This window comes from Pongo abelii, chromosome 20 (genome assembly GCF_028885655.2).
Source record: "Pongo abelii isolate AG06213 chromosome 20, NHGRI_mPonAbe1-v2.0_pri, whole genome shotgun sequence".
NCBI lineage: Eukaryota > Metazoa > Chordata > Mammalia > Primates > Hominidae > Pongo > Pongo abelii.
Window position 1 is genome coordinate 8,933,484 of NC_072005.2, and position 17,581 is coordinate 8,951,064.

General features: G+C 46.9%; 1 protein-coding gene across 1 annotated transcript in view; it reads right to left on the reverse strand.

Annotated features, from left to right (window-relative positions):
• MUC16 (mucin 16, cell surface associated) overlaps positions 1-17,581 on the reverse strand; it is a 91,447-nt gene that overhangs the window by 56,815 nt on the left and 17,051 nt on the right. The window contains exons 7-34 of the mRNA XM_063719903.1: positions 17,033-17,100; positions 16,264-16,439; positions 15,899-15,934; positions 15,572-15,637; positions 14,365-14,489; positions 14,076-14,143; positions 13,296-13,468; positions 12,911-12,946; positions 12,586-12,651; positions 11,745-11,869; positions 11,441-11,508; positions 10,654-10,826; positions 10,289-10,324; positions 9,967-10,029; positions 8,600-8,724; positions 8,298-8,365; positions 7,512-7,684; positions 7,148-7,183; positions 5,778-5,902; positions 5,472-5,539; positions 4,376-4,548; positions 4,025-4,060; positions 3,701-3,766; positions 2,651-2,775; positions 2,330-2,397; positions 1,230-1,402; positions 866-901; positions 544-609 (exon numbers count right to left, since the gene is read on the reverse strand). Of these exons, the coding sequence (XP_063575973.1) occupies positions 544-609; positions 866-901; positions 1,230-1,402; positions 2,330-2,397; positions 2,651-2,775; positions 3,701-3,766; positions 4,025-4,060; positions 4,376-4,548; positions 5,472-5,539; positions 5,778-5,902; positions 7,148-7,183; positions 7,512-7,684; positions 8,298-8,365; positions 8,600-8,724; positions 9,967-10,029; positions 10,289-10,324; positions 10,654-10,826; positions 11,441-11,508; positions 11,745-11,869; positions 12,586-12,651; positions 12,911-12,946; positions 13,296-13,468; positions 14,076-14,143; positions 14,365-14,489; positions 15,572-15,637; positions 15,899-15,934; positions 16,264-16,439; positions 17,033-17,100 (2,617 nt within the window). The remainder of the gene's footprint in view (positions 1-543; positions 610-865; positions 902-1,229; positions 1,403-2,329; positions 2,398-2,650; positions 2,776-3,700; positions 3,767-4,024; positions 4,061-4,375; positions 4,549-5,471; positions 5,540-5,777; positions 5,903-7,147; positions 7,184-7,511; positions 7,685-8,297; positions 8,366-8,599; positions 8,725-9,966; positions 10,030-10,288; positions 10,325-10,653; positions 10,827-11,440; positions 11,509-11,744; positions 11,870-12,585; positions 12,652-12,910; positions 12,947-13,295; positions 13,469-14,075; positions 14,144-14,364; positions 14,490-15,571; positions 15,638-15,898; positions 15,935-16,263; positions 16,440-17,032; positions 17,101-17,581) is intronic.

A 17,581-nucleotide genomic window follows, 5' to 3' on the forward strand; every position in this document is an offset into this window, starting at 1 on the left:
TCATCAACATCACCAGTCTCATCATCACCATCATAAACAGCACCCCAAAAAATAAACAATAAAAATAAATAAACAGAACCACCATCACCATCATCAGCATCACCCTCAATACATCATCACAAACATCATAACTGTCACTGACATCCTCATGTCCATCATCATCATGGTCAGCACCACCACCACCATTATCATCAGTAGCATCACTATCATCATCATCATCATAATCATCATAAACAGCACCACCACCATCATCATCATCCCACTCAACATATCATGATTAATATCATAACCACCACCACCACCATCATCATCATCTTCATCATCATCACAAACAGAAGCTCACTGAGGGCAGAGATGTTTTTACTGGTTTTATTTTCCTTGCTGTATCCCTAGGGTCTGGTACACTGTAGGTGGCCAATTAATTTTTTTGGTTCATTCACTATCACTAGACTTACTATGATTTTCTATCTTTATTTGAATGAAAATGGCACAGATGTTTACATCAGGCATGCTCTAACAGAGATCCCATTGACTGGTACTTACTTGTGGCACTGGGGATGGGGGATGGAGTCCTTGAGGTTCCAAGGTCCACTGTGGAAGTCCAAGGAGCTGAGAAAAAGTCCTCATCAGTGAAAGCAGGAAGCACTCTCATGACAGAAATGGCAAGGGGGGAGACTATGGGGTCTGCTGCCTGTGTGGCTAGAGATGGGTCAGTCTTTGGAGCTGGGGCAGAGCAGAGCTTGAGTAACTGCTGCCCTCCTATCTCCTTTGCTGAAGAAGAGGACCTATGGGTTTATGAGGAGGGGTAGCTCCTGTTCCACTTGGTGTAGAATCAGAGGCATGTGGACATGAGTTGAATACTCACTGCTGGTGGTGGGCCCAGAGCTCCGATGGGTGAAACCTGCATAGAGAAGAAGGGAGGAAATTGTGTAAGGGTTAAGGAGACACTGGCAACCAAATAGGGGTCAAGGCTACCCTGGTGCAAAGGAATGAATTTCACGGTACGGGGCATTTGAAGATTTCCTATCAGCATCCTCATATCAGCAAAGAATGCCCTGAGGGAACACAGTCCACGGTGATAAAGAAACTATGAAGTCCAGACCTTAGTCATCCCATGTAAAACACATGACGGAATTTTCAATTGCCAGGCAGGAAGTGTGACCTCTAGTTAAAGATTAGAGGCTGCTCAGTAAGAAGGAAGAGACTTCAATTACATCACAGCCACTCACCATTGACATAGAGACTGTTCCAGTCCAGGGTGTAGGGGCCCAGCTCTTTGATGCCATTGGTCATCTGGCTCAGCTCCCAGTACAGCTGCTCCCTGTCCAGTCCAGGTCTTTGAGGGTTAAGGTGGTGGGTGCAGATGGCATCCACTCCAGTGGCTGCCCCATCCTTCTCAGACCTGGGGAAGGTAGGTGGGGAGAATGACAATGAAAAGATTACCTAGGACGGGTCTTGAGATTGCTGAGAGAAGGATGGCAAGGGACCAGAGGAAATGAAAAACCTGGGAAAGAGATGAGAAGCCACACTTAGATTCTCTGAGTGCACAGACTACCGGCTTGTTAGCGACTGTGAGCAGAGTCATGAATATAACAGTTTTGATAAAAGTGCAAGGTGAGGCTGGGCACAGTGGCTCACACCTGTAATCCCAGCACTTTGGGAGGCCGAGGCAGGTGGATCACCTGAGGTCAGGAGTTCAAGACCAGCCTAACCAACATGGAGAAACCCTGTCTCTACTAAAAATACAAAATTAGCCCGGTGTGGTGGCCCATGCCTGTAATCCCAGCTACTCGGGAGGCTGAGGCAGGAGAATCGCTTGAACCTGGGAGGCAGAGGTTGCAGTGAGCCGAGATTGTGTGATTGCACTCCAGCCTGGGCAACAAGAGTGAAACTCTGTCTCAAAAAAAAAAAAAAAAAAAAGGTGCAAGGTGAATCCTGCATTCTCATGGCATGGGGACACGAGAGCCCAGACTTGAGGCCAGCGAAGAGCTGGAAATGAGGATGAAAGCACGTGGCTGAGGCATGATTGTCTTGAGAGAAATCCTGGGGACAGAATTTGATACCTAAATGAAAGGGAGGGGCAGGGAAGGAGGGAATTCAGAGTGATGACCAGGGTAGGGGCTTAATCCTGATGATGGACAATGCAGATTCTCTCTGTTGAGGTGGGGTGTGGGGGTGTTACTATCAGGAGACACACTGGTCCTGAAGCCAGTGACTCCTGAATCCCACCTTTGGTGAGGATATCCCTAGGAAGTGCGGCAAGGAAGCAGTGCAAAGTCTTTTGGAGTGACAATAATTGGGACAGCTAGGCTGGCTATTCTAGCCTCACCTGAGAGAGATTAGTCTGCAGCCAGAGTACAGAGGGCCGACACTGGAGTTCTTGAACAAGGGACCAAGCTGTGGAAGAGGGACAGAGAGGTGAGTAGGAGGGCTAAGGTCCCTGTGTGTGGGTGCAGAAATAAGGTGAGTGAGGCAGGGCCTAGTGGGTGAGGCTAGCTTCAGTGGGCATGGCTGGCCTCAGTGGGTGAGTCTTGCATCTCTGGGGGCAACGACGAAGTGGGTACATTCTTCTCCCATTACCCTGGCTTGGATGTTGTAGGAGGCACTGAGTATCTGGGTCAGGGCAGAGTGAGGAGGGCGGGGCACTAACCAGACCCTGCAGGACCCTCTCTGTGGTGTTGAACTTCCTGGAGCCAGGGTGATGCATGTCCTCCCCATACTGCAGATTGGTGATGGTGAAGTTGAGGGTGAATGGCACCAGGAGAGGAACAGCTACTGTAGTGGGAGGGGGAAATAAACACTATGTTCAAAGGAGAGAAAATAGGAGTTTGCAATATACTCATCTTTAAATATAGGCAGTATTTAAATTGAGTGACTAAATAAATATTTACCATGCCTCCCTTGCCTTCAATGACAGAATTTATTTTTTAAAGGATATTATATAAAATAGTAGTTAGATGATGAGCATAGCTCTTGGTTCATATTCAGTGCTCAATATTGTCTGATGTTACCTGTTATCTTTATTATTGTCATCATCATCATTGCTTTCATTGTCACAATCACAATCGTTATTATTATCACCACCACCATAATAATCCCCACCACGACCACCACAAACATCATCATCACCACACTCAACACATCACTATTATCATTATAACCCCATGACCATCTTTGGCATCATCCTCATCACCATCATTGTAATTGTCATCAACATCACTAGTTTCATCATCATCATCATGAACAGCACCACCACCACTACCATCATCATCACTAACATCATAACCATCACTGACATCATCCTCATGTCCATCATCATCATGGTCGGCAACATCAACACCATTATCATCAACAGCATCACTATCATCATCATCATCAACAACAACAACAGCACCACTAGCACCATCATCAACAGCATTACCATCATGATCATCATCATCATCATTGTCATCAACAACTAGCACCACCACCACTATCATCATCAGGCATGAATAAAAAAGCTCACTGAGGGCAGAGATGTTTTTATTGATTTGGTTTTCCTTGCTGGGTCTGGTACACACTGGGTGGCCAACAAATATTTTTGGTTCATTCACTATTACCAGATTTACTATAATTTTCCATCTTTATTTGAGTGAAAATGGCAGAGATGTTCACACTCATCAGGCATGCTGTAATAGAGATGTCATTGACTGATACTTACTTGTGGAGCTGGGGAGGGAGGATGGAGTCCCTGAGGTCCCAAGGTCCACTGTGGAGGTCCCAGGAGCTGAGGAAAAGTCCTCATCAGTGAAAGCAGAAAGCACTCTCATGGCAGAAATGGCAAGACAGGGGACTATTATGAGGTCTGCTGCATGTGGGCTTGGGCTGGGTCTGTCTTTGGAGCTGGAGCAGAGGGGAGCTTCAATAACTTCAGCCTTCCCATCTCCTTTGCTTATGAGGAGGACTTATGGGTTTATGAGGAGGGGCAGCTCCTGCTTTGCTTGGTGTAGGATCAGGGGCATGCAGACATGAATTGAATACTCACTGCTGGTGGGGGCCACAGAGCTCCGATGGGTGAAACCTGCGTAGAGAAGGAGGGAGGAAATTGTGTAAGGATTAAGGAGAAGTGGGGGATGCAATAGGGATCATGGCTATCCTGGTGCCATGGGACAGGGACCACTAACGATTTCCTATCAGCATCCTCACAACAGAGAAGAATGCCCTGAGGGAATGCAGTTCACGATGATGAAGAAACCATGAAGTCCAGAACTTAGTCATCCCATGTAGAGCATATAACAGAATTTTCAATGGCCAGGCAGAGAGTGTGCCCCCAAGCCAGAGATTAGAGTCTGCCCAGCAGGGAGGAAGAGACTCCAACCACATCACATCTGCTCACCATTGACATAGAGACTGTTCCTGTCCAGGGTGTAGGGACCCAGCTCTTTGATGCCATGGGTCAGCTGGCTCAGCTCCCAGTACAGCTGCTCTCTGTTGAGTCCAGGGCTTTTGGGGTCAAGATGGTGGGTGCAGATGGCATCCATTCCAGTGGCTGCCCCATTCTTCTCAGGCCTGGGGAAGGTAGGTGGTAGGAATGCAATCAAAAGATTAACTAGGAAGGGTTTTGAGATTGCTGAGGGAAGGACAGCAAGGAACCAGAGGAAATGAGAAACCCGGGAAAGAGGTGAGAAATCACACTTAGATTCTCTCAGTGCACTGACTACTGGCTTGCTTTGAACTGCAAGCAGAGTAATGGATACAGGAATTTTTACAAAAGTGCAAAGTGGCTTGGCACAGTGCCTCATGTCTGTAATCCCAGCACTTTGGGAGGCCAAGGTGGGCAGATCACTTGAGGTCAGGAGTTCAAGACTAGCCTGGTCAACATGGTGAAACCCTGTCTTTATGGAAAATACAAAAATTAGCTGGGTGTAGTGGCGGGTGCCTGTAATCCCAGCTACTTGGGAGGCTGAGGCAGGAGAATCACTTGAACATGGAAGGCGGAGGTTGCAGTGAGCTGAGACCAGCCTGGTGTGCAGTGAGACTATGTTTCAACAATGAAATAATAAAATAAAATAAAATAAAAAAGTACAAGTTAAAACCTGCATTCTCATGGCATGGGGACAGAGACGCCAGACTTGAGACCAATGAAGAGCTGGAAATGGGGATGAAAGCCTGTAGATGGGGCACGATCATCTTGAGAGAAATCCTGGGGACAGAATTTAAGACCTAAAGGAAAGGGAGGTGCAGGGACATGAGGGAATTCAGAGGGATGATCAGGGTAGAGGCTCAATCCTGATGATGGGCCATGCAGATTCTCCCTGTTGAGGTGGGGTGTGGGAGTGTTACTATCAGAAAACACATTGGTCATGAAGCCAGTGACTCCTGAATTCCACCTTTGGTGAGGATATCCCTAGGAAGTGCAGCAAGGAAGCAGTGCAAAGTCTACTGGAGTGAGAACAAGTGGGGCAGCCAGGCTTGATCTTCTAAGGTCTCACCTGAGCAAGGTCAGTCTGCAGCCAGAGTAAAGAAGGCCAACACTGGTGTTCTTGAACATGGGACCAAGCTGTGGAGGAGGGAGAAGGAGATGAGTAGGAGGGCTAAGTTTCATGTGTAGGTGTGTAGGGCAGAAGTCAGGTGGGCAGAGCAGGCATCAGTGAGTAGGGCTGGCTTCAATGGGCACGGCTTGCATCTCTTGGGGCAAGGGTGAGGTGGGTGTGATCTTCTTCCATCGCCTGGCATGGATGATGTAGGAGGTACTGACTGTCTGGAGTGGGGCAGAGTGAGGAGAGTGGGGCACTAACCAGACTCTGCAGGACCCTCTCCGTGGTGTTGAACTTCCTGGAGCCTGGGTGATGCATGTCCTCCTCGTACTGCAGGTTGGTGATGGTGAAGTTGAGGGTGAACGGCACCAGGAGAGGGCCAGCAGCTGTAGTGGAGGTGGGAAACAAACACTATGTTCAAAGTAGAGAAAACAGGAGTTTGCAATAGACTTATCTTTAAACATATGCAGAATTTAAATTGAGTGACAAAATATTTACGATGCTTCCCTTGCCTATAACAATACAATTTATTTTTACAAAAATATATTCTATAACAGTATTTAGTTGCTGAGCACTGCTCCTGGTGCATATTCAGTGCTCAATATTGTCTGATGTTATCTATTATCTTTATTATGGCTATAATCATTGTTGCTATCATTGTCACCATCACTATCATTATTATCATCATCACTGGCATAATAATCCCCATCATGGCCACCACAAACATTATCATCACCACACTCAACACATCATCATTATCATCATAACCCCACAACCATCACTGGCATCATCCTCATCACCATCATTGTCATTGTCCTCAACATAACCATGACCAACATCAATATCATCAGTACCATGGTCAACATCATAAACAGCATCACCACAATTATCATCATCATCACACTTAACACAACATCATTATCATCATAACCTTCACAACCATCACGGACAACATCCTCAAGTCCATCACTATCATCATCAGTAATATCACCATCACCATCATCAATAGCAACCCCATCATCAACATCATCCCACCCAACATGTCATTATTACTATCATAACTACCACCACCACCATCATCATCACATGAACACAAGCTCACGGAGGGCAGAGATGTTTTTATTGGTTTTATTTTCCTTGTTGTATCCCTAGGGTCTTATACACTGTAGGTGGCCAACACATTTTTTTTGGTTCACTTAGTATCACTAGATTTACTATGATTTTCCATCTTCATTTGAGTGAAAATGGCACAGATGTTCACATTAATCAGACATGATCTAATAGACATGTCATTGACTGGTACTTACATGTAGGGCTGGGGAGGGAGGATGGAGTCCCTGAGGTCCCAAGGTCCACTGTGGAGGTCCCAGGAGCTGAAAAAAGTCCTCATCAGTGAAAGCAGAAAGCAGGCTCATGGCAGAAATGGCAAGAGGGTAGACTAATATAAGGTCTGCTGCATGTGGGCTTGAGCTAGGTCTGTCTTTGGAGCTGGGGCAGAGGGGAGATTGAGTAACTTCTGCCTTCCCAGCTCCTTTGCTCAAGAGGAGGTCTTATGGGCTTAAGAGGAGGGGCCAGCTCCTGCTCCACTTAATGTAGGATCAGGGGCATCTGGACATGAGTTGAATACTCACTGCTGGTGGTGGGCACAGGGGTCCGATGGGTGAAACCTGCATAGAGAAGGAGGGAGGAGACTGGGTAAGGGTTAAGGAGATGTGGGAGATGCAATAGGGTTCAGGGCTACCCTGGTGCAATTAAATGAGTTTCAAGGGACAGGGGCCATTAAGATGTCCTATCAGCATCCTCACAAAAGGGAAGAGTGCCCTGACGGAATGCAGTTCATGATGATGAAGAAACCATGAAGTCCAGAACTTAGTCACCCCATGTAGAGCACATGACAAAATTTTCAATGGGCAGGCAGGGAGTGTGCCCCCAAGCCAGAGACTAGAGGTTGCCCAGCAAGGAGGAAGAGATTCCTACCATATTACAGCTCCTCACCATTGACATAGAGACTGTTTCTGTCCAGGGTGTAGGGGCCCAGGACTTTGATGCCATTGGTCAGCTGGTTCAGCTCCCAGTATAGCTGCTCCCTCTCCACTCCAGGTCTTTTGGGGTCAAGATGGTGGGTGCAGATGGCATCCACTCCAGTGGCTGCTCCATCCTTCTCGGACCTGGGGAAGGTAGGAGGGGAAATGACAATGAAAAGATTACCTAGGACTTCTCTTGAGATTGCTGAGGGAAACGTATCAAGGAACCAGAGGAAATGAGAAACCTGGGAAAGAGGTGAGAATCCGCACTTAGATTATCTGAGTACATAGACCACTATCTTGGTTGGGACTGCAAGCAGAGTCATGGATATAATAATTTTTATAAAAGTGCATGGTGAAACCTGCATTCTCATGGCATGGGGACAGGAGAACCCAGACTTCAGACTAGTGAAGAGCTTGAAAGGGGGATGGATGTATGTGGATGAGGTATGATTGTCTTAAGAGCAGTCCTGGGGACAGAATTTAACACTAAATGAAAGGGAGGGGCAGGCAAAGGAGGGAATTCAGAGGAGTGATCAGGGTAGTGCCTCAATCCTGATGATGGATCATGAAAATTCTGCCTGTTGAGGTGGGGGATGGCAGTGTTACTATCAGGAAACAACTGGTTCTCAAGCCAGGGACTCCTGAATTCCCTTATTGGTGAGGATATCCCTAGGAAGTGCAGCAAGGAGACAGTGCAAAGTCTTTTGGAGTGAGAACAATTGTGGCATCCAGGCTGGCTCTTCTAAAGTCTCACCTGAGCAAAGTCAGTCTGCAGCCAGAGTACAGAGGGCCGACACTGGTGTTCTTGAACATGGGACCAAGCTGTGGAGGAGGGAGAGAGAGGTGAGTAGGAGGGCTAAGGTGTGTGTGTGTTAGGGGCAGATACGAGGTGGGTGGAGTAGGCACCAATGAGCAGGGCTGGTCTCTGTGGGCAGGGCTTGCATCTCTCAGGGGCAGGGGTGAGGTTGGTGCCATCTTCTTTCATCACCTTGGCATCTATGATGTAGAAGGGACTGGATATCGGGGCTGGCAGAGTGAGGAGGGAAGGGCACTAACCAGACTCTGCAGGACCCTCTCCGTGGTGTTGAACTTCCTGGAGCCAGGGCGATGCATGTCCTCCTCGTACTTCAGGTTGGTGATGGTGAAGTTGAGGGTGAACGGCACCAGGAGAGGGCCAGCAGCTGTAGTGGGAATTGAAAATAAACACTATGTTCAAAGTAGAGAAAATAGGGGCTTGGAATAGACTTATCTTTTTTTTTTTTTTTTTTTTTTTTTTGAGACGGAGTCTTGCCCTGTTGCCCAGGCTGGAGTGTAGTGACACAATCTCGGCTCACTGCAAGCTCCACCTCCCGGGTTCACACCATTCTCCTGCCTCAGCCTCCCGAGTAGCTGGGATTACAGGCGCCCACCACCACACCTGGCTAATTTTTTGTATTTTTAGTAGAGATGGGGTTTCACTGTTTTAGCCAGGATGGTCTCGATCTCCTGACCTCTTGATCCTCCTGCCTCGGCCTCCCAAAGTGCTGGGATTACAGGCATGAGCCACAGCGCCCGGCGGAATAGACTTATCTTTAAACATATGCAAAATTTAAATTGAGAGAAAAATATTTACATCTCCCTTGCCTATAATAATACAATTTGTTTTTATAAAAATATATTATATAATAGTAGTTAGATGCTGAGCATAGCTAGTTGTGCATATTCAGTGCTCAATATTGTCTGATGTTATCAGTTATCTTTATTATGGCCATAATCATTGTTGCTATCATTGTCACCATCACCATCATTATTATCATCATCACCATGATAATCCCCATCATGACCACCACAAACATAATCATCACCACACTCAACATATCATCATTATCATAGTAACCACATGACCATCACTGGCATCATCCTCATCACCATCATTGTTATTGTCATCAGCGTCACCACTACCATCATCAACATCATCAGTACCATGTTCACCATCATAAACAGCACCACCACCATCATCATCATCATCATCATCACACTCAACACATCATTACCATCATAACCTTCACAACCATCACTGACAACATCCTCATGTCCATCATCATCATTGTCATTAACATCACCACCACCATCATCAACAGCAACACCATAATCATAAATTATCATCACACTCAATATGTCGTTATTACTATTACCACCACCACCACCACCATCATATCATCACATGAACACAAGCTCACTGAGGGCAGAGATGTTTTTATTGGTTCTGTTTTCCATGCTATATCCCTAGGGTCTGGTACACTGTAGGTGGCCAATACATTTTTTTGGTTCACTCAGTATCACTAGATTTATTATGATTTTCCATTTTCATTTGACCGAAAATGGCACAGATGTTTGCATTCATCAGGCATGATCTAATACAGATACCATTGGCTGGTACTTACTTGTGGGGCTGGGGAGGGAGGATGGAGTCCCTGACCCAAGGTCCACTGTAGAGGTCCCAGGAGCTGAGAAAAAGTCCTCATCAGTGAAAGCAGAAAGCACTCTCATGGCAGAAATGGCAAGAAGATAGACTATTATGAGGTCTGCTGCATGTGGGCTTGAGCTGGGTCTGTCTTTGGAGTTGGGGCAGAGGGGAGCTTGAGTAACTTCTGCCTTCCCAGCTCATTTGCTCAAGAGGAGGACTTATGGGTTTAAGAGGAGGGACCAGCTCTTGCTCCACTTGATGTAGGATCAGGGGCATCTGGACATGAGTTGAATACTCACTGCTGGTGGTGGGCACAGAGGTCCGATGGGTGAAACCTGCATAGAGAAGGAGGGAGGAGACTGGGTAAGGGTTAAGGAGATGTGGGAGATGCAATAGAGTTCAGGACTACCCTGGTGGAATTAAATGAGTTTCATGGGACAGGGGTCAATAAAGATTTCCTATCAGCATCCTCACAACAGGGAAGAGTGCCCAGAGGGAATGCCTCTCATGATAACGAAGAAACAATGAAGTCCAGAACTTAGTCATCCCATGTAGAGCACGTGACAGAATTTTCAATGGCCAGGCAGGGAGTGTGCCCCAAAGCCAGAGATTAGAGGTTGCACAGCCGGGAGGAAAAGACTCCCACCATATCACAGCTGCTCACCATTGACATACAGACTGTTCCTGTCCAGGGTGTAGGGGCCCAGGTCTTTGATGCCATTGGTCAGCTGGCTCAGCTCCGAGTACAGCTGCTCCCTGTCCACTCCAGGTCTTTTGGGGTCAAGATGGTGGGTGCAGATGGCATCCACTCCAGTGGCTGCTCCATCCTTCTCGGACCTGGGGAAGGTAGGAGGGGAAATGACAATGAAAAGATTGCCTTGGACTTGTCTTGAGATTGCTGAGGGAAACATATCAAGGAACCAGAGGAAATGAGAAACCTGGGAAAGAGGTGAGAAGCCACACTTAGATTATCTGAGTACACAGACCACTGTCTTGGTTGGGACTGCAAGCAGAGTCATAGATAAAATAATTTTTATAAAAGTGCAAGGTGAAACCTGCATTCTCATGGCATGGGAACAGGAGAACACAGACTTCAGACTAGTGATGAGCTTGAAAGGCTGGTGAATGTATATGGATGAGGCATGGTTATCTTGAGAGAAATCCTGGGGACAGAATTTAACACCTAAATGAAAGGGAGGGGCAGGGAAAGGAGGGAATTCAGATGGGTGATCAGGGTAGTGTCTCAATCCTGATGATGAACCATGAAGATTTTGCATGTTGAGGTGGGGCATGGGGGTGTTACTATCAGGAAACAACTGGTTCTCAAGCCGATGACTCCTGAATTCCCCTTTTGGTGAGGATATACCTAGGAAGTGCAGCAAGGAAGCAGTGCAAAGTCTTTTAGAGTGGGAACAAGTTGGGCACCCAGGCTGGCTCTTCTAAAGTCTCACCTGAGCAAGGTCAGTCTGCAGCCAGAGTACAGAAGGCCAACACTGGTGTTCTTGAACATAGGACCAAGCTGTAGAGGAGGGAGAGGGAGGTGAGTAGTGGGGCTAAGGTGTGTGTGCGTAGGGGCAGATGTGAGGTGGGTGGAGCAGGCACCAATGAGCAGGGCTGGTCTCTGTGGGTGGGGCTTATGTCTTTTGGGGGGAAGGGGGGAAGTTGTTGCTATCTTCTTTCATCACCCTGACATGGATGATGTAGAAGGGACTGGATATCTGGGGCTGGGCAGAGTGAGGAGGGAAGGGCACTAACCAGACTCTGCAGGACCCTCTCCGTGGTGTTGAACTTCCTGGAGCCAGGGCGATGCATGTCCTCCTCATACTTCAGGTTGGTGATGGTGAAGTTGAGGGTGAACGGCACCAGGAGAGGGCCAGCAGCTGTAGTGGGAATTGAAAATAAACACTATGTTTAAAGTCAAGAAATAGGGGTTTAGAATAGACTTATCTTTAAACATGTGCAAAATTTAAATTGAGAGACAAAATATTTACCATGTCTCCCTTGCCTACAATAATACAATTTATTTTTATGAAAGTATGTTATATAATAGTAGTTAGATGCTGAGCATAGCTAATCATGCATATTCAGTGCTCAATATTGTCTGATGTTATCTGTTATATTTGTGATGGCTGGCCATCATGATTGCTGCTATCATTTTCACCATCATAAACAGCACCATCATCATCATCATCACACTCCATACATCATCATTACCATCATAACCTTCACAACCATCACTGACAACATCCTTATGTCCATCATCATCATTGCCAGTAACATCACCACCATCATCATCAACAGCATCACGATCATCATCAATCATCATCACACTCAACATGTCATTATTACTATCATAACCACCGCCACCATCATCATCACATGAACACAAGCTCACTGAGGGCAGAGGTGCTTTTATTGGTTTTGTTTTCCTTGTATCTCTAAGGTCTGGTACACTGTAAGTGGCTAATAAATTTTTTTGGTTCACTCAGTATCACTAGATTTACTATGATTTTCCATTTTCATTTGAGTGAAAATGGCACAGATGTTCACACTCATCAGGCATAATCTAAGGGAGATGCCATTGACTAGTACCTACTTGTGGGGCTTGGGAGGGAGGATGGAGTCCCTGAGGTTCCAAGGTCCACTGTGGAGGTCCCAGGAGCTGAGAAAAAGTCCTCATTAGTGAAAGCAGAAAATAATCTCATGGCAGAAATGGCAAGAAGGTAGACTATTATGAGGTCTGCTGCATGTGGGCATGAGCTGGGCCTGTCTTTGGAGCTGGGGTGGAGGGGAGCTTCAATAACTTCTGCCTTCCCAGCTCCTTTGCTCAAGAGGAAGACTTATGGATTTAAGAGGAGGGGCCAGCTCCTGCTCCACTTAATGTAGGATCAGGGGCATGTGGACATGAGTTGAATACTCACTGCTGGTGGTGGGCACAGAGATCTGATGGGTGAAACCTGCATAGAGAAGGAGGGAGGAGACTTGGTAAGTGTTAAGGAGATGTGAGGGACACAATAAGGGTCATGGCAATCCTGATGCAACTAAATGTGTTTCATGGGACAATGAGTTTCATGGGACTGGGGCCATTAAAGAATTCCTACCAGCATCCTCACAACAGGGAAGAAAGCCCTGAGGGAACACAGTTCACAATAATGAAGAAACTGTGAAGTCCAGAACTTAGTCATCCCATGTACAGCACATGACAGAATATTCAATGGCCAGGCAGGGAGTGTGACTTCAAGCCAGAGATTAGATTCTACCCAGACTCTAGAAGGAAAAGACTCCAACCACATCACAGCTGCTCACCATTAACATAGAGACTGTTACTGTCCAGGGTGTAAGGGCCCAGCTCTTTGATGCCATTGGTCAGTTGGCTCAGCTCCCAGTACAGCTGCTCTCTGTTGAGTCCAGGGCCTTTGGGGTCAAGATGGCGGATGCAGATGGCATCCACTCCAGTGGCTGCTCCATCCTTCTTGGACCTGGGGAAGGTAGGTGGGGAGAATGACTATGAAAAGATTACCTAGGTTGTGTCTTGAGACTGCTGATGGAAAGACAGTAAGGAACCAGAGGAAATGAGAAACCTGGGAAAGAGATGAGAAGCTACACTTAGATTCTCTGAGTGCATGGACTTCTGGCTTGCTTGGGACTGTGAGCAGAGTCATGGATACAACCATGCTTATAAAAGTGCAAGGTGAAACCTGCATTCTCATAGCATGAGGACAGGAGAGCCCAGACTTGAGACCAGTGAAGAGCTGGAAACAGGGATGAAAGCACTTGGATGGGGCATGATTGTCTTGAGAGAAATTCTGGGGACAGAATTTAACACCTAACTGAAAGGGAGGGGCAGGGAATTCAGAGGGATGATCAGGATAGAGGCTCAATCGTGATGATGGACCATGCAGATTCTCCCTGTTGAGGTGAGGTGTGGGAGTGTTACTATCGGGAAACACATTGGTCCTGAAGCCAGTGACTCCTGAATTCCCCTTTTGGTGATGATATCCCTAGGAGGTGCAACAAGGAAGCAGTGCAAAGTCTATTGGAGTGGGAACAATTGGGGCAGCCAGGCTGGATCTTCTAAGGTCTCACCTAAGAGAGGTCAGTCTGCAGCCAGAGTACAGAGGGCCGACACTGGTGTTCTTGAATATGGGACCAAGCTGTGGAGGAGGGAGAGGAAAGTGAGTAGGAGGGCTAAGGTGCATGTGTGTGGGGCAGAAGTCAGGTGGGTGGAGCAGGCACCAGTGGGCAGGGCTGGCCTCAGTGAGCAGGGCTTGCATCTTTTGTGGGCAAGGGTGAGATGCATACGATCTTCTTCCATAGCCCTGGCATGGATGATGTATCTGGGGTGGGGCAGGAGTAAAATGGGTGGGGCTCTCACCAGACCCTGCAGGACCCTCTCTGTGGTGTTGAACTTCCTGGAGCCAGGGTGACCCATGTCCTCCCCATACTGCAGGTTGGTGATGGTGAAGTTGAGGGTGAATGGTACCAGGAGAGGGCCAGCAGCTATAATTGGAATGGGAAATAAACACTATGTTCAAAGCAGAGAAAATAGGAGTTTGCAATAGACTTATCTTTCAATATATGCAGAATTTAAATTGAGTGACAAAGTATTTTCCATGCCTCCCTTGCCTATAGTAATATACTTTATTTTTTAAAAAGTATGTTATATAATAGTAGATGCTGAGCTTAGCTCTTGGTGAATATTTGTTGCTCAATACTGTCTGACATTTTCTGTTAACTTTACTATCATCATCATCACCATCACCATCATTGTCATCATCACCATCATTATTATCATCATCACCACCATGATAATCCCCATCATGACCACCACAGACATCATCACTCTCAACACATCATCATTACCATCATAACCCCACCACCGTCACCTGAATCATCCTTATCACCGTCATTGTCATCAACATCACCACCACCATCAACATCAACACTATCATTATCATGATCATTATAAACAGCAACACTACCACCATCATCATCACCATCACACTCAATACAACATCATTACCATCACAACCTCCACCACCATCACCTGCATCACCCTCATCACCATCATCACTGTCATCAACATCACCACCACCATCATCAAGATCACCACTATCATCATTATAAACAGCAACACTAGCACTATCATCATCACACTCAATACATCATAATTACCATCATAACTTCCTCTACCTTCACCAGCATCATCCTCATCACCATCACCATCATCATCAACATCACTACCGCCATCATCAACAGTATGACCATCATCATCATAAACAATGCCACCACCACCATCATCATCATCCCACTGAACACATCATCATTACCATCGTAACTACCACCATCATCATCATCATCACAAGAATACAAGCTCACTGAGGGCATAGATTTTTTTTAATTGATTTTCTTTTTCTTACTGTATTCCTGGGGTCTGGTACACAGTAGGTGGCCAAAACAAATTTGTCCACTCAGTATCACTAGATTTACTATGATTTTCCATCTTTATTTGAGTGAAAATGACAGAGATGTTTACACTAATCAGGTATGCTCTCATAGAGATGTCATTGACTGATGCTTACTTGTGGGGCTGGAGAGGGAGGATGGAGTCCCTGAGGTCCCAAGGTCCACTGTGGAGGTCCCAGAAGCTGAGGAAAAGTCCTCATCAGTGAAAGCAGAAAGCACTCTCTTGGCAGAAATGGCAAGAGGGGAGACTATTTATGGGGTTTGTTGCATGTGTGGCTTGAGCTGGGTCGGTCTCTTGAGCTGGGCAGAGGGGCACTTAAATAACTTCTGCCCTCCTAAATCCTTTGCTTATGAAGAGGACTTAATGGGTTTATGAGGAGGAGCCAGCTTCTGCTCCTCTTGGTGTAGGAACTGAGGCATGTGGACATGAGTTGAATACTTACTGCTGGTGGTGGACACAGAGCTCTGATGGGTGAAACCTGCATAGAGAAGGAGGGAGGAGAGTGGGTAAGAGACAAGGAGAGGTGGGGGACAAAATGGAGGTCAATGCTACCCTGGTGCAATGAACTGAGTTTCATGGTACAGGGACCATTGAAGATTTCCTGTCAGCATCCTTACATCAGGAAAGAATGCCCTGAGGGAATACAGTCCACAATGGTAAGGAAACCATGAAGTCCAGACCTTAGTCATCCCATGTAGAGCACATGACAGAATTTTCAAAGGCCAGGCAGGGAGTCTGACCTCTAGTTAGAGATTAGAGGCTGCCAAGCAAGGGGGAAGAGATTTCAACCACATCACAGCCACTCACCATTGACATAGAGACTGTTCCTGTCCAGGGTGTAGGGGCCCAGCTCTTCAATGCCATTGGTCAGCCTGCTTAGCTCCCAGTACAGCTGCTCCCTGTTGAGTCCAGGGCTGTTGGGGTCAAGGTGGTGGTAGGTGCAGATGGCATCCACTCCAGTGGCTGCCCCATCTTTCTCGGGCCTGGGGAGGGTCAGTGGGAAAAATGACAGTGAAAAGATTATCTAGGAAGGGTCTTGCGATTGCTGAGGGAAGGACAGCAAGGACCAGAGAAATGAGAAACCTGGGAAAGAGGTGAGAAGCCACATTGACTCTTAGTGCATGGACTATTGGCTTGCTGAGGACTGTGAGCGGAGTCACGGATACAATGACAAGATGAAACTGACATTTTCATGGATGGGACAGGGGAGCCAGACTTGAGCCCAGTGAAGAGCTCAAAATGAGGATGAAAGCATGTGGATGAGGCATGATTGTCCTGAAAGAAATCCTGGGGACAGAATTTAACATGTAAAGGAAAGGGAGGCACAGGGAATGGAGGGAATTCAGAGGGATGATAAGGGGAGGGGCTCAATCTTGATGATGGGCCATGCAGATTCTCTCTGTTGAGGTGGAGTGTAGGGGTGTTACTGTCAGGAAACACACTGATCCTGAAGCCAGTGACTCCTGAATTCTACCTTTGGTGAGGATATCCCTAGGAAGTGCAGCAAGGAAGCAGTGCAAAGTCTTTTGGAGTGAGTACAAGTGGGGCAGCCAGGCTGGAAATTCTAAGTTCTCACCTGAGCAAGGTCAATCTGCAGCCAGAGTAGAGAGGGCCGACACTGGTGTTCTTGAACAAGGGCTTGAGCTGTGGAGGAGGGAGAGGGCGGTGAGTAGGAGGGCTAAGTTTTATGTAAGAGCCAGGCAGAAGTGAGGTGGGCAGGGCTGGCCTCGGTGGGGGAGGCTTGCATCTCTCTCTTTTTTTCTTTTTTTTTGTGAGATGGAGTTCCACTTTTTTGCCTAGGCTGGAGTAAAGTGGCATGATCTTGACTCACTGCAACCTCTGCCTCCTTGATTCAAGTGATTCTCTTGCCTCACTCTCCCAAGTAGCTTGGATTACAGGCATGCACCACCATGCTTGGCTAATTTTTGTATATTAGTAGAGATGAGGTTTCACCATGTTGGCCAGGCTGGTCACAAACTCCTGACCTCAGGTGATCCACCCGCCTTGGCCTCCCAAAGTGCTGGTATTACAGGTGTGAGCCACCACTCCCAGCTGAGGCTTGCATCTCTTGGGGCAAGAGTGAGTTGGGTGTGATATTTTTCCATCGCCCTGGCATGGATGATAT